This window comes from Rhinoraja longicauda, chromosome 24 (genome assembly GCF_053455715.1).
Source record: "Rhinoraja longicauda isolate Sanriku21f chromosome 24, sRhiLon1.1, whole genome shotgun sequence".
Classification (NCBI taxonomy): domain Eukaryota; kingdom Metazoa; phylum Chordata; class Chondrichthyes; order Rajiformes; family Arhynchobatidae; genus Rhinoraja; species Rhinoraja longicauda.
Window position 1 is genome coordinate 19,269,646 of NC_135976.1, and position 20,867 is coordinate 19,290,512.

Sequence of the window (20,867 nt, forward strand, 5' to 3'; positions counted from 1 at the left end):
AGTTGCTGGTTAATACACAAAAGGACACAAAGTTCGGGAGTAACTCAGCAGGTCAGGCAACATCCCTGGAGAACATGGATAGATGACACCGGATTGGAACCCTTCAAGTTGAGAGTAAGGGGGCAAGAAAGTCTGATAGTCCTATTAAGTCCTAGCCTGCCCAACCTCTCCCATTAGTTCGGGCCCTCAAGTCCTGGCAACATCCTTGTAAATATTCTCTGCGCTCTTTCTAGCTTAATAGCACCTTTCCTACAGCAGAGTGACTGAACATAATACTACAAGTGTGGCCTCACCATTGTCTTGTCTTTCAGCATTAAAGCTTTGGTGAGGTTCTACCTTTGTAGCAGCCTTGTCGGCAATGACTAACATCCAAAGCGTTTACTGTTGCTGCTGTGCCCCTGCAAGTGGCCAGTGCCCACACTGTCCGTGCCACAGACTGCTCTCTGGGGAGTGACAGAAGACCTTTACCAGTGCAGCTAATCTGCCAGGCACTGATCTAGAAGAGGCCGCCAATGCTCGCCAACTCAGCTGATGCATTCTGACAGTGCGCCACACAGATCACCAAGGGCACTTTCAACAGTGGCCAGAGTCCAGGGGAGTTGCTGTGGTGACAAATGGTACCCATGCAACAATGATTGCTCTGAACATGAACTCTCCTGTTCCCCGCGGTTTATCTACAGGCATCATCTCATCAGTTACGGTCATTCTCTGTGCACTTTGCAAAGATATCACAGAGGGGGCCAGACAGCTGAACCATGACAGGGCTTCTGCTGAAGTCTCAGCTCGAGAGCTACAGTAAGCAGGCACAACCCAAACCCAGTGGCTTAGCTTAGTTTAGTTTAGTTTAGTTGTCGATATACAGCGTGGAAACAGGCCATTCGTCCCACCATGCTGAACAGCAATCACCCATCGACTAGTTCGATCCTACACACTGGGGACAAGTTACAGAAGCCAATTAACCTACAAACCCTGATGTCATTGGGATGTGGGAGAAATCTGGACCACCCAGAGAAAACCGGTGCAGTCACAGGGAGAACGTGCAAACACCATACAGACAGCACCTGTAGTTAGGATTGAACCTGGGTCTCTGGCACAGTAAGGCAGCAGCTCTACCGCTGCGCCACGGTGCTGAAAAGCAAGATCATCAGGTAGATATTTCCAAATAAATACAAAGCTAACATTTGGGGGATTCATTATAATGCTGTTTTGTAGATGGGAAAAGTTCATGTGGAGGCTAGGATTTACTTTCAGAACAAACTCTATTACAAAAAAAATGACACACAGTGCTGGAGTAACTCAGTGGGTCAGACTGCATTTCTGGGGAACATGGATAAGCAACATTTCGGGTCAGGACTCTTCTCCAGACTGATTGTGTTCGGGGAGGGGGTGGGGGAAGTTGGGAAAGAGGTGGGGCAGGACAAAGCCTGGCAAGTGATAGGTGGATGCAGGTTATGAGAGCAGCAGTTGGACAAAGGCCAGCGATAAAAAGATAAGAAGCATGAAACAAGGATAAAAAGGGTATGAATTGTGAAGCAAGAGGAAGGAATATAGTTGGAAGGGGGTGGGGGTTGGGGGTTGGGGTTGGGGTTGGGGGTGGGGGTTGGGGGTTGGGGTTGGGGGTGAGGGTTAGGTAAGGGGTGAGGGTTAGGTAAGGGGAGTAAAGGGTGCACATCACCAGGATTCAGTGAGGCCACTGACTTGAGGATTAGCTTAGACCTTGGGCTGATCTGCCTTAGTCTGAAGAAGGGCCCCGACTCGAAACGTCACCCATCCATGTTCTCCAGAGATGCTGCCTGACCTGCTGTTACTCCAGCACTTTGTGCCTATCTTTGATATAAACCAGCACCTGTAGTTCTTTGTTTCTACATGTTCACTTTAACCCATTGGCTGCCTTGACCTATTGTGAAATCTCCTCAAGGTGTGTCGCTTTATATGTTTGCTCTTACCGTTCCACTCAATGGTGCAGGCTAAGCCTCTTCAACATTATTTCATGGTTTCAACCCACCGCAGTCTGACCCAAATGAGAGAGGAATGTGACCACGACACCTCAACGGATACAATTCCTGAACTCAAACTAGTGCTGTTCATGGACCTCTTTAGTCAGAGACTGACATCGAGTGCTGCTGGAAGGTCATCAACTTGGTGAAAGACGCTCTTTGGTCTGCCAGAGCTTTGTTGACCTCCCAGCGGAGTGAGCTGTCCGTCGGGGAATGTTGCCGACTGGCCTGCTGCAGACTGCAGGAGTACGTGCTGAGGGACACACTGAAGCTCGGTGCAGCCAACGCCAAGGCTCTGTGAGGGAGGACCACAGTCTAGGGTCCTTCTGCTGCTGGACATGGGGGGCAGGGTGTGGTGGAGACGCCCCTCAAAATAAGGGAAGGGATTCCACGCCAGAGGGCCACATGAGTAGCAAGCGTGGGGGGAAATTTTATGTAATTGGGGTATTGAATGTATGTATAGTCTCCAAGAATGTCGGATGGAGTTTTGGGAGGAACATGTTTTGTATATATTTATTTCTTGAATAAAGTTTTTTTTTATAATTTTAAAAAAACGGTGGGTCCATCACATGCTTAGAAGGAGGCAAATCTCAAGAATGGACTTTCCCTTTCATGCCAGTCAGGCACAAAGTGCTGGAGAACTCAGTGGGTCAGGCTGCATCTGTGGAGGGTATGGACAGGTGACGTTTCAGAACAGGACCCTTCCTCTAATATAGGAGGGTCATCCAACATAAACTCAGCCCCCTCTGTGGTCACAGTGGGAGACAAATTGAATTTCAATCAAACGCCATTTTTCTTCGTGTACATTAAAAGATTTCTTTAGATCCAGTAACCATATATAAACTACACTCTAGACAAAAAATGTTCCGAATAGTTTTCTCTCTTGTAACAATCATTCCGATGTGATCATTCAAAATTTAATTGAGGAACATAATGATGAAAGAAATCCAAATGCAACCAATCGAGCTACAAGAGAGATGTGAATTAAGTGTGAGATTGTTTTAAACACTGCCATTGCTTGCCTTTTCCCATAGGAAACATGATTCAGGTTCAAAAACAAAACAAATGCTTGCAACATCCTTGCAGCTACCTTGTCGAAACGTGCAGATCTTCCAATGTATTATAATGTCTGTGTGGATTATAGCCCCTCCCTTTCAACATGGAAGCTGTTATTTAACTATTTAACCTCACCGCGGATAACATTCTAATACTACCTTAATTAGTTAATCAGCCTAATAGAGATCAATTATCCTGAACTGCAGCTGTAGATAACAGGGTTTAAAGGTTGCAGAGTTTGAAAGATTATTGAGTGCTTTGTCCAGAGTGCAGGAAAAATCATCCAAGTGCAATCAGCATTGATCCAAGCAGGTAAGCCAAGGACATGCCAAGTTTGATTTGGAGATACAACAGGGAAGCAGGCCCTTCGGCCCACCAAGTCCATGCTAACCATCGATCATTTGTTCACACTACTTCTATGTTATCACACTTTCTCAATCACTTTCTACACAGGAGGGGAAATTTACAGAAGCCAATTGACCGACAGAGCCGCACGTCTTTAGGAGGTGGAAGGAAACCAGAGCACCTGGACGGAATCTATGCGGTCACAGAGAGAATGTGCAAAGTCCACACTGACAGCACGAGAGGTCAGGATCGAATATACATCTGTGGTGCTGTGATAATAATAATAATAATAATAATAATAATAATAATAATGCATTACATTTATATAGCGCTTTTCAAACACTCAAAGACGCTTTACAGGGATTTCTAGAACATAGAGAAGTGAATAAATAGATAAATAAGTAAACGAGCAGAAAAAGGAGACAGAAGGTGAGGTGACCTTCAGTGGTTGAAGGCAGTGCTGAACAGGTGAGACTTCAGTGATGTTTTGAATGTGGTGAGTGAGGAGGAGTCTCTGACGGTTTGGGGTAGTGAGTTCCATAGGGTGGGAGCAGCGATGGAGAAAGGCCCTGTCCCCCCAGGATCTGAGTTTGGTCCGGATGGGGGGGGACAGGAGATTGGCAGCAGCATAATATGTATGGCAGCATAATATATGGCAGCATAATATGTCGTGTAATATAGAGAGCACTCATCAGAGCATGTGTTTGTACGAATGGATAAAAAAATAATAGTTTTTTTGCTTTACCGTCAGTGCAGCAGGTAGAGCTGCTGCCTCACAGCGCCAGTGACACAGGTTCGATCCTGACCTCGGGAGCTGTCTGTGTGAAGTTTGCACATACACACTATAATTGCGTGTATTTCTTCCCACATCCCAAAGATGTGCAGATTTGTACATTGTACTCTGTAAATTACCCCTGGTGTGGAGGGAATGAATGAGAAAATTGGATAACAAAGAAGTGGTGGGAATGAGTGATCAATGGCTTGGTTGCCTGAAGGACCTGTTTCCATGCTGCATCTTTCAATCAAAAAAAAGTTCAACCGCGAAGTCAAGGACATTATTGTTATTTAACTCGATGGGCTACAATTTCTTATATTTATAAATTAGTTTATTGATTGTGCCTTTTTAACGTTGGACACTGTTGTTAATTTGATTTTGACAAGGGTTTTTACAAACATTATGAAATATTAGGCAATCACCATCCCTGCAGAAGATCAAAGTTGGGATGTTTGCTGGGTAAGAAGGAACTGCAGATGCTGGTTTAAACCAAAGATAGACACAAAAGGCTGGAGTAACTCAGCGGGACAGGCAGCATTTCTAGAGAGAAGGAATGGGTGACGTTTCGGGTCGAGACCCTTCTTCAGATGTTTGCTGGTGATTACATAATGTTTCAATTCCATTGACAGCTCCTCTGAAAGAGAAGGCATCCATGTCTGTAGACACCACTCAGGCATAAAGCTTGATGCACAGCAACCACTTTAGGTGCCAACTCATAACCACCTCCAAAGAGTCTACTCCCTATCCTTGCCATCCAATGGGATTATCATCAACATTCCAGTGTACACCAGAACCTTAACTGGGCAGTCAAATAAATACTGCTGCCGAAAGTTAGACAAAAAATGCTGGAGTAACTCGGGGGGACAGCTGAAGTTACTCCAGCATTTTGCGTCTATCTTCGGTGTAAACCAGCATCTGCAGTTGTTTGCTACACAAAAATACTATTGCCATTGGGGTCAAGCCAGAAGCAATGTGTTCTCATCTCCTGGCGGGACACTACCCAACACAAAGCTCTCCACTCGACTTGCAAATCGTCAACTGTCCGTCACTCCCTCCACAAACAACTCAGCAGAGCTCCATTCTGCACCATCTTAAAATATGCTAGAATAACTTCATTTGCTCAATAGTGGTTCAATGGTGCTTTTATTTTCACATGTGCTAACACACAGTGGAAGTGTGAAAACGCACACCTCCAGATTCAGGGACAGTTTCTTCCCATCTGTTATCGGGCAACTGAACCGTTCTACCACAACTAGAGAACAGTCCTGAACTACTATCTACCTCATTGATGACCCTCAGACTAACTCTGATATAACTTTACTTACTTTATCCTGCACTAAACGTTATTCCCTTATGTATCTGTACACTGTGAATGGCTCGATTGGAATCATGTATCGCCTTTCTGTTGACTGGTTAGCACGCAACAAAAGTGTTTCGCCATGTTCTCTGTTCACGTGACAATAAACTAAAGTCAACTAAATTAGTTTTCTTATAAACAGTCTAGGTGTAGAAATGGCACATCCCCGATCCTCAATTAGCAAGTGTACAGAAATAGCCTACTGAGCCCACATGCCAGAGGTGCCATGCTTTGGTGCTTCAAAGTCCACGCTCCAGTTCTTATGAGCAGTGCCTGTTCCAGGCAAGTCCTATGCTTCTGTGGGCCTCCAGACATCTCTTTGTCACAGCTTTTGAGAGCATTCCCTAAACCTGAAACCTTGATCTCCACATTTAACAGGTGTGGCTTGGCCAGGAGAACATTGCCAGCTGCTGCATCCATCAAAGCCACAGTCTCTCCTTTTCTGGAAGTACATCTGGTGTATGTGGATCCAGGAATGAATAGCTGTGACCATATACCTTCACCACAAAGACTGCAGCCGTTCAACAAGGTAACTCACCACAACCTTTCAAGGACCATTAATCATGAGCAATTAATATTTGGTTATCTATTGACACCCTCTAAACAAATAAAATAAAAATTATCAAAGGAAGGAAAGCTGGAAATATCTTGGGGAAGGCTTCATATCCTTTTCTCAAGTGGGACACACCCAAAGGCCCAGCTATGGTAGAATATATAACAATAGAAAAAGACCAATTCTTATTCCATTTTTGCTCTAGTTTTTTCCATGAATATTCTGCTTGAAATGCTACCAATGAAAACATTCTGTGCTTATTCAGCTGGCGTGCTATACCAGGTGACACAAACTTCAGATGAACCACGAAATAGAACCAATAAAGTCATCAGCAAGTCACAACTTGTCTGCAAACTACTTTTCTTGATCTAACAACCTGTGTGAAACATTGGCATATGAATGATTCTCAGCCACATAACCACCCATGTCAAAAAAAAACTCTGAAAATTGATTCAGACATTTGACATGCTGCTTCTTGTGAGTACATATTGTCAAAATGTGGGAACCAGCTTGTAATAGATACTGGAGAACTGTGGAACAGCTTCTTCCCCTCTGTGATCAGGCTTCTGAACTCTCCTTCCATAAGCTTGGGTTCTATCCCAATCACCTCTACACCATTGCGGAATTTGTCTCTGGAGCTGATGTGCGACAACACTATGTTCTGAACTCTGTATCTTCCCCTTTGCTCTACCTATTGCACTTGAGTTTGACTTGATTGTATCTCTTTTTATGCACGGTTTGAGACGGGTAACACCACCAGCTCGCCGTCTAAAAACAGCACCGAAGAGACGCTGGCTAGCGAGGCTGGAGGGGGATCCACCGCCGGGGATGTGCACACATTCTCGGTGTCCGAGCATGAGGTGAGGTGGGCTCTGACGCGTGTGAACACGAGGAAAGCTGGAGGCCCAGATGGTATATCTGGGCGAGTACTAAAGTCTTGTGCTACTCAGCTTGCTCCAGTGCTCACCACAATATTCAACCTCTCCTTGGCAAAGTCCGTGGTCCCTGCATGCTTCAAAAGATCCATCATTGTAACGGTGCCAAAGAATGCCTCTCCAGCGTGTTTAAATGACTACCGACCGGTGGCCCTCACCTCGGTTGTCATGAAATGCTTTGAGAGGCTAGTCAAGAAGCATATCTGCGCCCTCCTTCCTCGCAACATGGACCCACTACAGTTCGCATACCGTCCGAACAGGTCCACGGATGATGCGGTCTCCCAGGTTCTACACACCGCTCTCTCTCATCTGGATAGCCAGGGGGGCTATGTGAGGATGCTGTTCATTGACTTTAGTTCAGCATTCAACACAATAGTCCTCAGCAGACTGGTTGAGAAGCTGCTGGAACTGGGGCTTAGCACCCCTCTGTGTGCCTGGGTCCTGGACTTTCTCACTGCCAGGCCCCAAGTGGTCAGGATGGGGGAACATACATCTAGCTCCCTCACCCTGAACATAGGATCCCCCCAGGGCTGCGTCCTTAGCCCCCTACTGTACTCCCTGTACACACATGACTGTGGGGCCAGGTTCAGCTCAAACTCCATCATCAAGTTTGCTGATGACACTGTGGTGGTGGGCCGGATCTCCAACAACGATGAGAAGGCCTACCGGGAGGAGGTGGCTGATCTGGCACTCTGGTGTCAGGACAATAGCCTCCTCTTGAATGTCACTAAAACAAAGGAGCTGATTGTGGACTTCAGAAGGGCTAAACATCCAAGGACGTACACGCCACTGGAGATAAATGGGTCTACTGTGGATAGGGTGAGCAGTTTTAAATACTTGGGAGTCCGCATCACAGAGGATCTGACGTGGGCAACGCACATTGCCGCACTGGTGGGTAAGGCAAAGCAGCGCCTTTACCACCTTAGACAGCTGAGGAAATTCAGAGTGTCTCTGAGGATCCTTCATTGCTTCTACTCTGGGGCTGTAGAGAGCATCCTGTTAGGTAACATTACAGTCTGGTTTGGGAACAGCTCTGCCCAGGACAGGATGGCCCTGCAGAGAGTAGTGCGTTCGGCAGAACGCACCATGGGAACTACACTCGTCCCCCTGCAGGACCTATACATCAGGAGGTGCAGATCCAGAGCAAGCAAGATCATGAGGGACCCCTGCCACCCCAGTAACGGACTGTTCCAGATGCTACGTTCAGGCAAACGCCTCCGCTGTCACGCTGCGAAAACGGAGAGGATGAGACGGAGCTTCTTCCCACAGGCCATCAGGACTGTCAACTTTTATAACCCTAGAGACTAAATTTTTGTCGACACTAATAGTAACTTATTAACTTTATTTATATGCTGTAACTGTAATTCTTTTATGTGCACAACCCGCAGGCATTGCCACTTTCATTTCACTGCACATCGTGTATGTGTATGTGACAAATAAATTTGACTTGACTTGACTTGTATAGTATTATCTGATCCGATTGGTTAGCATGCACAACAAAGCTTTTCACTGTACCTCGGTACACGTGACAACAATAAACATAAACACAAAGCAGGTGCCCACAATTCCTCATTTTCTGATAAGCAGGATGAATTAAGTGGTATGCTTTTTATTGTGTTCAGTGCCTCTCTAATAATCAAGGACAATCCAAAAGAAATCATTAATAACTATGAGTGGAAAAAGTCACATGAGCTTTGGGAGGTGGGAGGAAACCGGAGAACCCGGAGGAAACCCACGCAGTCACAGGGAGAATGTGCAAACTTCACACACACAGCACCCAAGGACAGGATTGAACCTGTGTCTCTGGCGCTGTGAGCCAGCGGCTCTACCTGCTGTGCCACTGTGCCAAGATCCAGACAATGTTGATCTAGATATTTCCAAAAGAAGATTGAACTATTAAAGGAAGGGACTTCTTGCTCTTTAATGAGAAAGCTGGAGAAAAGCCTCTTTTAAAAAAAACTCTATTTACGGCCTCTTTGCGAAACTGATCGTGCTTTTTGAGGACTTGGCTGGTATATTTCCTCGCGAGGTATTTACTGACCAACTTCACGGTTACAAAAAAGTAGTTACAAAACTGCACGAACAATGAAATCCACACAGCAGATACATATAACAGGTATAACAGAGCTTTATTTGTCGTTCGGTACCGAAGTACCGAACGAAACTACATAGCAGTCATAGAAAAAAAAAGAACACAAGACACATAACCCCAACACAAACGTCCATCACAGTGACTCCAAACACCCCCTCACTGTGATGGAGGCAACAAAACTTCCACTCTCTTCCCCACGCCCACGGACAGACAGCTCGTCCCCGACCGACCCGCACAGTCCCCGCACCGGGCGCTGAAACGTCCCGCGGCCGAACCGGGCGATGAAAGGCCCGCGACCAAGCCTTGCGCAGCTAAGTCCCGTGGTCGAGCCGCACCGGGCGATGTTAAGTCCGCAGCCGAGCCGCACCAGCGATGAAAAGCCCCGCAGCCGAGCTGCACCGGGCGATGTTAAGCCCCGCAGCCGAGCTGCACCGGGCGATGTTAAGCCCCGCAGCCGAGCTGCACCGGGCACTGTTAAGCCCCGCAGCCGAGCTGCACCGGGCACTGTTAAGCCCCGCAGCCGAGCTGCACCGGGCACTGTTAAGTCCAGCGGCCAAGCCGCACCGGGATGTAAAGTCCAGCGGCCAAGCCGCACCGGGATGTAAAGTCCAGCGGCCGAGCCGCAGCGGGCGATGTTAGGCCCCGCAGCCGAGCCGAGCCGCACCCCGCGCCGTGAGGAAGAGAAAAGTCCCCCCCCACCCACACACCACCACCCCCTCCCACACATACACAGCCAAAAAAATATATATATAAACCATCCCAACACCGACACACAACAAAAAAAGACGGACAGACTGCTAGTCAGCCGCTGCCGTTAGGCGCCGCCACGTACACCGTAAGGCGTTTGTCAAATTGTTTCAGCATAGACTAAAATTAAAATGCTATGTAATTATTCAGTGATGTCTACCCATCTAACCTGTGAGCTACTTCTTCAGTCTCCTGTATTCATTAGCTTCATCACCAGTGCAGTCAAATTTCAAAGCCATGGCTCAGTAACCTGAATTGTAACCTGTATTGGCCATCAATTTATTGGCCTGCTTTTAACCAAAACTTTGATGGGGGTACAGCATGTTCAGGTTGATACATTCTTCAAAGAATACAGGCACCTTGTGTTTTGCGTAATTTAAAACTGCACAAATTAATCATAAACATGACTACATTGCCGGGTGTGAGCACGTTATTTCAAAGATACAGGCATGTAAATCAGGATTTGGTATTAAATGACCAAGCCCAATATTCCAAAAATACATAAATCAAACACGTGTAAAGGGCGAGGTGCCTGGATTTTGCATATTCCGGTCTTTTTTTAAAAGATCCCCTTTTTTTCCATTTGCTCAAGGGTGCTTTCTTCCCTCTGCCTATCTCTCTCTATCTGTAGTTTGGTGGCCTTGCTCTGCCTGTGATCACAACAAATGGTCTCCCACTGTCCAGCCTTCACTGGTCAACACCTGGGACAGGTGGAAGATTTGCTGCCGTCCAGGCCTGAGCGATTGGATGATCCCAACAACTGGGCTCAGCGTCAAAGCAAATTCAATTTCTAGAGAGTTCTCAGGGCACCTGTACCTTTAGTATCTGCACAGATGGGCTACTAGTTTCTAATTAACTTGTTAATGTCTACTGTGCCATGTAATCTGTACATGTTGTCCACTACCTTTGTTGTCTTTGGTCCAACAATATCTAACAGTGACACAGTCAGATGTCTCGATAGGTAACAAAGGCACCAGTAAAGATGACCACAAGGACATATCATATCATCATATCATATATATACAGCCGGAAACAAGCCTTTTCGGCCCACCAAGTCCGTGCCGCCCAGCGATCCCCGTACATTAACACTATCCTACACCCACTAGGGACAATTTTTTACATTTACCCAGCCAATTAACCTACATACCTGTACGTCTTTGGAGTGTGGGAGGAAACCGAAGATCTCGGAGAAAACCCACGCAGGTCACGGGGAGAACGTACAAACTCCTTACAGTACAGCACCCGTAGTCAGGATCGAACCTGAGTCTCCGGCGCTGCATTCGCTGTAAAGCAGCAACTCTACCGCTGCGCTACCGTGCCGCCCATGACATGACATGATTTGCCAGTAGAGTGCAGGTCCACAACCAATTTTCCAGCAATTGATGGTCCGGCGCCTCCTTTAATCCGGACAAAAGCATGAGCGTGCACTTGAATTTGCCCCCTGCAGCCCGGGCTCTGGAACTCTAGCCTGGCCGGAGTCGGTGGATCGGGTCCCATAACCAACTTCCAAGGCCAGCTTTGGGGTACCTTGACTCTCCAGTGGCCTAGGCGGACCCTTCCAGTACGTTGTGATAGTACCTGCCTCAGTTTCCTACTCTGACAGCTCATTCCATATACCTATCATCCCTTGGGTAAAAACAGTTCCTCCTCAGGCTCCTGTTAAATCTTTCCCCTCTCACTTTAAACCGATGTCTTCTGGTTCTCGATTCCCCTACTCCGGGTAAAGGTTTGTGCACATTCACCTCTCATCCTCCTGCACTCCAAGGAGTAAAGATCAAGCCTGCACAACATCCCCCTACAGCTCAGGTCCTCAAGTCCTGGCAACATCCTTGTAAATCTTCTCCATTTAACGAGATTAGTTTTAACTCGGCATCATGTTCGACATGGATATTGTGGGCCGAAGGGCCTGTTCCTGTACATATTGTTCTATGAACACAGAGTCCAAATCCTGATCATTTCTCCCCAGCAAGTCTATCTCGGGGTCTGCTCCAGATGGGCTGCAGCTAATCGAGAGTGAATCTCCCCACCCATATTCTCCAGGTAAGTCACGGATGGGCGATGAATACGGGCTATGCCTCATAGCTCCTGGCTCATAAATTAATTCAGAAAATTTCCAGGGGACTCAACGGAGGGCTTCTTAACATTACTGTATGCATTTCCATCGGCCGTGTTCCCATTCCATGTAAAGTAAGGATCAGAAGGGTAAAAATCTGTCAATAAATCCAATTCTGTTGGGTTTTTTGTGTCAAATGAATGTCATTGTAACAGGGAGTTAAACATTTACACGCCTTTGTCACCAGCGTCCCATTTTAAACATGCATGGGTTTCCCAGAAACTAAGGTTACCTGAGAATGATGATAAATTAATGTAACAATTGCTGCCTCAACTGAAGCATAAAAAAGGGCAGCTGTTGTTTAATATGCAAAGCAATCTAGAAACCTGCCAAACTGTCAAACCTGTACACTTATAGTTGGTGGAAAACCTGTGATGATTTGTTGGCCATGTTACTCTTTTCTGGATGAAAGACACATTTTGAATTTCCACTGTTGTATATATGCTTTTTTAGAAAAGCAGAGGAAATACTTATACCAATGAGAGAGGCCTCTAGATAGGGTAGACAGTCAGAATCTTTTTCCCGGGGTGGAAATGTCAAAGACATTTAAAGAGGGCATAGTTTTAAAGTGGGAAAGGCAAAGTTAAAAAGTGCAAGTTTTTTTTTAACAGAGTGAGTGCCTGGAATGTACTGCCAGAGATGGTGGTGGAGGCAGATACAAGAGCGTTAGTTAAGAGGCTGTCAGATAGATACATGGATATGCAGGGAGTGGAGGGATATCGGTTATATCCAGGTAGAGATTAGTTTATCTTGGCATCATGTTTGTCACGGACATTGTGGCTGAAGGGCAGGTTCCCGTGCTGTACTGTCCTGTGTCCTTATGTTCAATAATATCAATGCCCGCCTGTAAAACATCTTTAATGCAAAATATCTCAACATGAGCAATAAAAAACAAAGTATTGTCAAGCAAATTAAGGGAATATAAAGCCAGTGTCCAAAAGTTTGGTCAAAGGGACAGGCTTTGAAAATCATCTTTAAAGATTTGTTAAAAGTGGTTACTGTGGAGAGTGTGCAGGGTAGGAATTCCAGAACTAAAGATATGGGCAGCTCACGCATGGCTATGAGTGGTGAACTGAGTTTAATTTACAGATACAGCATGGAAACAGGTCTTTCGGTCCACGCTGACCATCGATCACCCATTCACACTCATTCTGTTATCCTTTCTCATCCACTCCCTTCAATTTACAGAGGCCAATTATCCTACAAACCCGCATGTCTTAGGGATGTGAGTGGAAACCCACATAGTGAGAATGTGCAAACTCCACACAGACAGCACCCGAGGTCAGTGTCGAAGCCGGGTCTCTGGCGCTGTGAGGCAGCAGCTCTACCCCAAAATGTACCGCTGTGCCCACTGGTGATTAGATATGAAGATTCTGAAGATGCAAGAATGAGAGGAGGTGGCAGGGACCTGCAAGGACACAACTATCCGATGGGAGTTTTAAAACTGAACTGTGGCTTATCTATGGGCCAATTATACGTCAGCAAACACGGGAGACGCGGATGAACAGGATTGTGTGCAGGACAAGGGCGTTTTGGATGGCTTCGAGTTTACACAAGGCAGTTTGAGTGGTGAGGGCCAGAGATAAGCGGGTTTGTTATAAAACAATGAATAATGCGAACAACTAGGCAGTGAACAACGTGTATTTAAATATTTCTTATGAATAATTTGCATCCACAAAGATTAAGTCAGAAATTAAAATTCTACGTGATAATTGCCTCGGGAACAGTTGTTATTGGTCAGTCGTTCAAACATCAGCTGGTCATCGTGCATTTTGTATCGCTTTACAGGTCTGTGCTTTATCAAAGATGAACGATAACTTGTGAAAACAATATTTTTTGCGTCTCTACAATCCGGCCGTTTCTCGCGCCGAAACGCCTCCAGTCCTTCAGTAAAATACTCCGCACACCATCTGTTTACAACATGTGCTGCCCCCAAATGTCATGACATTGACCTTTCTCAGCCCTGAAATGTGACACAGAGCATCTGCACTCTTGCAGATGTGTAATAGATTGCGCTTTGAGAAGAAAACTTCCAAATCGCACTTGCTGGACGGGCAGGTGAAAAATACAAAGAACGCGTCCTTTGTTTTGCAGGAAAAAAACTTTGGTGAAGTGTGAACGTCAGCGAGGGATTGTGAGCACCATATATTGGTTAGATGCCGCCTTCTACCAACAAGAAAAGCGGAGAGGGAAAAAAGTAAAAAGTTGCCACATGCGCCAAAATCAGAACAGTAATTATTACAGGTCTTTGGCGAGTCGAATGAAACCTGTTAAATCATAATCCAACCTGCCATATGGACAAACGGTATATCCGCGGCTTACTTAGTCGGTCGGCCAAAGTCAGTGAAGTGTCCAAACGACTGCGTTTTCACCAGAGGAAACAAACACTGTATCATTTCATGAAAAGGATACAATTGTAATCACTGTGTATCACTGTTGCATTGCCCGCGAACTGTGCAACGCTGTAGCTCGCTATATTGATCAATATATTGATACATACTTGCAGAATAAGAAATGGTTAATTCCTGTGACAGCACTTCGCGCAATGCAAGCCCCAGAGTGTTTCATTCCAAGCGGGGAGAGATGCAACAGTCATTGCCAAGCCGTGGAGTGTTCGGCGTACAGTATGAAAGCACTTTACCTCTTTGCAAATGGGAAGGTTGTCTTGTCCAAATGTCAGGCGAAAGCCGGTGGCGAAAAGCAGCAGCGGGAAGAGCAGGTGAGAAGGCGAGGTGTCTCCACACATGGCGAGTCGGTAAATGCTGAGGCAGCGTTGTCACATGGAGTGGTGAAAGGTGGACTCTCTCCGTGTGTGTGTGTGTGGTATTCCTTATCGTTATCACTCCGCTCCTTGCAGCGTTTGACACACACACACACACACACAGAGAACCAGTACAATGCCCCTGGTGTTGTCGGCTCGCCTCTTTCCGTCAGTTCACGGAAACGCCCGACCCGATCCGCAAGTGACAGGTGCGCCACCTTATACCGAGGGAGAAGAATCCTCCATCAGACCGGCCGAGTTCCCGGGGCCTGATCCACAAGGCGTGCAACAAATGTGTGTGTCATCTTATAAATAAGCTTGCAACGCCTTCCCCCGGCGTTACATTTGTTGCGTTTCATCATTCAATTATTCCCTGCCGAGATACAGGTGCACACGGGGAGAAATAACAATTGAACGCTTTGAAGCTGAAGAAATCGACATTCTGTACTTTAAATAATTCACATTCTAACCAGTGAATCCAAACTGGCCACTTTTGAAATTCTATTCCAGTTCCAAACGAAACAACCGCTGGTGCTATAGTTACAGAACGTTGTGGTGTAGTCAGCTGAGATTTAAACCAAATTCTACTCCGAGAAATCAAACCGAGTCAAATACATCACATGAGGAATATTTTATCTGTTCGTCGCCGGACCAGCATATATCGCCGCGAAACCTAGACAGCTGATTATGGGGATAATTAAAAATCTGCTTCGTTGCTGTAGACAGACGCAAAGTGCTGCAGCAACTCAGCAGGCCAAGCAGCATCTCTGGAGAAAAGGAATAGGTGACGTTTCGGGTCGAGACGAGTCGAAACGTCACCTGTTCCTTTCCTCCAGGGATGCTGTCTGGCCGCTGAGTTGCTCCAGCATTTTGTGTCTATCTTCGGTGTAAACCAGCATCTGTAGTTCCTTCCTACACATTCACTGTTGTAGAAATGAGGGGCGGGCGTCGGCGAAGGGATTTCATTCTCTGGAGGATTTGTGCACCAGTTATTTACTGGACTTTATCACAAGGCAATCGTTTATTGCCCATCACTAGTTGATCTTGAACTGCAATTATTCTAGTTGATGGAGAAGAGTTGATCACGCAGGGGACACGTCAATCTCAATCGTCACACCAACATTGTATTTCAAAACTTAAATACCCTGGAGCAAAATAAAACCCACAAGGCGCTGAAGCCAGACAACAAGATTCCAGCATCTGCACTTCCTGTGCCTACTTGGGTTCAGGTTTATTATTGTCACCTGTGCAGGTACAAGGTGCAGTGAAAAGGATCTGAGGAAGGGTCATGACCCGAAACATCGCCTGTTAATATTCTCCAGAGATGCTGCCTGACCCGCTGAGTTACTCCAGCACTTTGTCTTTTTACAGTGAAAAAGCTTTGTTTTGCATGTTCATAAATTCATGTGATAAGAGCAGAATTAGACCATTCGGCCCATCAAGTCTATTCCGCCATTCAATTATGATTGATCTATCTCTCCCTCCTAAATCCATTCTCCTGCCTTCTCCCCATAACCTCTGACTAATCAATAATCAATCTATCTCTGCCTTAAAAATATCCACTGACTTAGCCTCCACAGCCTTCTGTGGAAAGAATTCCACAGATTTACCACTCTCTGACTAAAGAAATTCCTCCTCATCTCCATCCTAAAAGAACGTCCTTTAATTCTGAGGCTATGACTTCTAGTCCTAGACTCTCCCACTAGTGGAAGCATCCTTTCCATATCCATTCTATCCAAGCTTTTCACTATTCTGTACATTTCAATGAGGTTCCCCTCATTCTTCTAAACTTCAGCGAGTACAGGCCCAATGCCATCAAATGCTCATCATATGTTAACCTACTCATTCCTGGGGTAATTCGTGAAAACCTCCCCTGGACCCTCTCCAGAGCCAGCACATCTTTCCTGAGATATGGTGCCCAAAATTGCTCACAATATTCCAAATGCGGCCTGACCAGCGCTTTATGGAGCCTCAGCATTACATCCCTGCTTTTGTATACAAGCTTTCTTGAAATAAATGCTAGTACTGCGTTTGCTTCCTTTACTACTGATTTAACTTGCAGATTATCTTTTTGGGAATCCTGCACCAGCACTCCCAAGTCCCTTTGCACCTCCGATTTCCGGATTCTCTCCCCTTTTAGAAAATAGTCTACGCCTTTATTCCTACTACCAAAATGCAAAATGCATGACTCCACACTTTGCTTCACTATATTCCATCTGCCACTTCTCTGCCCCCTCTCCCAACCTGCCCAAGTCCTTCTGCAGTGTCCCTGCTTTCTCTGCACTACCTGCCCCTCCACATATTTTTGTATCATCCGCAAACTTGGCCACAATGCCTTCAATCCCCTAGGATCACATATACCACACATTGATACAATCAGTTCAAACTCAAGTACAAAAGGTAGAGCAAAAGGGAAGATACAGAGTGCATCAGTTTGACAAAGTCCAATGTCTGCAATGGGGTAGAGGTGAATCGCTCAGAACCCTAGCTTATAGAAAGACTATTCAGGTCTACTAACAAAGGGGGGAAGTAGCCGTTCCTGAGTCTGGTGGTGTATGCTTTCAATCTTCAGTAGCATGCCAAGGTAGCGTGAAGTGCAGACGGAGTCAATGGTGGGATGTCTGGCCTGTGTGATGGACTGGGCCACATTTATAACTCTTAAATTCCCTTGCTGCGTTAGTTGGTATGCTGAGTTATTTGTCTCTGCAATTCGTTTACGACTAGGTCACTGTGCCCTGTGGCTGGTGAACCTGAAGGGTTACTAACAATAGTCACTAGCTTATTATTTGGAGATACAGCGTGGAAACGAGTCCGCGCCAACCAGCGATCCCCGCACACTAGCATTATCCTAGAGACAATGGGCAAATTACAATTTTTACCAAATCCAATTAACCTAAACTTGAACGCCTTTTGAGTGTGGGAGGAAACCAGGGCACTCAGAGAAAACTCACGTGGTCACGAGGAGAACGTACAAACTCCATACAGACAACACCCGTAGTCAGGATCGAGCCTGGGTCTCCGGCACTGTAAGGCAGCAACTCTACTGCTACACCACTGTGCCACCCTATTTCCTTCTGATTTCCTTTCCTAAAGTGTATCTGTGAACCAGCTGTTTTTTAAAACACAGCATAGGCCATTTTTCCTCTTTACTGATATTAATCCTTCAACATGTTTTTATTACATTAACTACATTTAGATTTGTATGTTCTCATCTACTTTTAATTTGACATCTATAGCAAGATGCTTGACTTTGAATTGTAGTCTTTAATGGGTGAGCAAACTGCTTTGTCCAATAGAAATGAAATATAGAAACAAAGAACTGCATAACCTGGTTTACAAAAAAATGACACAGTGCTGAAGTAACTCAGTAGATCAGGCAGCATTACTGGGGAATATAGATAGGTGATATTTCAGATTGGGAACATTCTTCTGACGTTTAGGGTCCCAAACTGAAATGACACCTATCCATGTTCTCCAGAGTTGCTGTCTGACCCACTGAGTTACCCCAGCACTTTGTGTACTGTACTGTTCTACCTTCAGTTCATGGACTGCTGAGACTCAAAGACATTGCTTCTCACCACCTCAATGTGCAGCTAGCGATGGAGCCAATATATGCTGGTCTTGATCGTGAAGCCCACATCTTGTGAATCAACACATACAAACAGCAACCAAACAGGGTACAGAGCACAGGGTTAATCAGGGAAATAAGTGAATATGTGTTTGCTTTGATGTCTTGATGTTGGTGAGTTGTTGTCAGTTGTGTGCAGGAGACCAGACAAAGGATCATTGCAGTGGATATCCCTGGAGCTAACAAGAGACATGGATCAATAGATCAATCCATGGTTATTACAGTGAAGCTGCAAGCATTTTGTTCTTGCTGGGACCAGGATACCACATTTAATTCTCATAATAGGGAGACAATTAAATTGCTGGACAATTGCGGCATCAAACTAAAGGCCAACAAGGCTGATCCTTAAAATCAGATGATTAAATTATAGGGAGTCATCGAGCTGTAAAGAACAGAAACAAGCCCTTCGGCCCACCTTGTCCATGCCGACTAAGTTATATTACCCCCCTATCCATGTTCTCTAGAGATGCTGCCTGACTTGCTGAATTACTCCAGCAGTTTGTGTACTTTCAAGTTATATTTTTGATTCATATTTTACAAGAAAGGATTCCAAAATATATCATTTTTCACAGGGTCTAATCAGATAACTATCTCGTGTTCCATCAATTCAGTTATAGAAATTAATTTAAAATACTTCTATCTAGTTTCAGTGCATTAGAAAGTTGGCAGAAAAATAGTTCTTCATGGGTTAAGGGGCTGTTTTGTGGCTGTGTAGTCCTGCTATTAAGAAGCTCCATCTTGTGACTGCATTATGCAAGTTGCATGTGTAGATGCGTAAGTGGATCTGTGACAATGGAGCATCCTGTTGTTACATTTGAATCACCCACATCATAAAATTCATGTTAAAATATACTGTAGGTTTTGGATCCAGCATGGAGTCCAAATCATCGGGTTGGGGAATGTAAAAAGATTTGTACGTGCTTAGCAAATGTGAAGAAAGAGTGTAGTGATTTAAATAATGGTAAGTAAACACAAAAGTGGGTTTTCACAAACTTTTTCTTGCTACATAATTGCTGGACCAACCCGTGTGACTGATATGCATATTCAAAAGTCAAAGATAACGAAGCTGCATAAAAATCCATTGAATTCCAATATGATTAATTAAATAACAGGAACCCGGTGGTTAATCTGGTTTAACAGCAATTGAATAAAGTTTACTGAATAAGAGACCAGACAATACCATCGCTCCACACCAGTCTTTATGCCCCTGGCAACATCCTCCCAATTTATTTACCTCACCTCCAGTTGCATGGTCCTTTTCTCCTCGTATCTCATATCCCTTCGACCAAGGTCGCAGTGGAAGAGTGAGGGGAGGCACAGTGGCGCAGCAGTAGATTTGCTGCCTTACAGCACCAGAGACTCGGGTTCGATCCAAGAAGGACCGACGGTCTGAAGAAGGATCTCGACCCGAAACATTGCCCATCCCTTCTCATCAGCGACGCTGCCTGTCCTGCTGAGTTACTCCAGTATTTTGTGTATGTCTGCAACTGCAGATGTTGGTTTATACCAACGATAGATACAAAGTGCTGGAATAACAGCAAGTCAAACAGCATATCTGGGGGGAAATTATGGGTGACGTTTCGAGTCGGGACCCTTCTTCAGACCTGGTCCTGAGCCAAAACGTCACCCATGCTTTTTCCACAGAGATGCTGCTTGACTCGCTGTTACTCCAGCACGTTGTGTCTATCTTTGGGGGTGGAAGAAATCCTAGCAAGTGTAGGTGGATACATGTGACGGGGAGCGACGGAGGTGATTGGCAGATAGGTGGAGTAAGTGACAAAGGCTAGCGGTGAATAGGAGACAAAAGGGGTCAGATAAGAAGAGGAGGAATGAAATGTAAAACCAGAGAAGGATATGGGTGAAAGGGGGGGGGGGGGGAATAAAGGGAAAAATGGGACTCAGTAACGGGAGATGTGGGAAGGAGGGGAAAGGGGCAAGGTGTCTGGGAGTGGGAGATAGTGTGAGGAATGTATGTGGGGGGAGGGGTAAGACAAAGATAGGAAGTGCAGGGGTTATTGCTTGAAATTGGAGAACTCAATGTTCCTACTAGTCAGAATTTCAACTGTGAGGAGAGAAAATGTTAACTTGTCATCTGAAGGTGAATGCAGAAAGAACATAGAAAATTACAGACAGATAATGCTGGAGTAACTCAGCGGGTCATGCAGCATCCATGGAGAACATGGATAGGTGATGTTTCAGATCGCAACCCTTCTATAGACTTCCAACCCGAAACCTATTCCTTTTCTCCAGAGATGCTGCTTGATCTGCTAAGTTCCACAGAGCATTTTGTGTCCATCTTCGGTATAAACCACCATCTGCAGTTCCACCCTACACATAGAAAATTGCAGCACAGGAATGGACCCACTGAATCTGTACAGCACTTTCTCGGAGATGCACGGCGTCTTCATATGTTCATAAGTGATAGGAGCAGAATTAGGCCATTCGGTCCATCAGGTCTACTCCACCATTCAATCAAGGCTGATCTATCTTTTCCTCTCAACCCCATTC

At 45.5% G+C, this 20,867-nt stretch overlaps 1 protein-coding gene across 5 annotated transcripts in view; it reads right to left on the bottom strand.

The window, feature by feature from the left end:
• Positions 1 to 20,867, bottom strand: part of LOC144605287 (endosome/lysosome-associated apoptosis and autophagy regulator 1-like) — a 95,824-nt gene that overhangs the window by 61,589 nt on the left and 13,368 nt on the right. For 2 of the 5 annotated variants that reach the window (XM_078420389.1, XM_078420390.1), the window contains exon 1: positions 14,612 to 14,966. The exons of 1 other annotated variant lie outside the window; for it this stretch is intronic. In XM_078420389.1, the coding sequence (XP_078276515.1) occupies positions 14,612 to 14,716 (105 nt within the window). In that variant the 5' untranslated portion in view covers positions 14,717 to 14,966. Of the gene's footprint in view, positions 1 to 14,611; positions 14,967 to 20,867 lie in introns of those variants that run through there. 2 more of the 5 variants (XM_078420391.1, XM_078420392.1) reach the window with 1 other exon arrangement.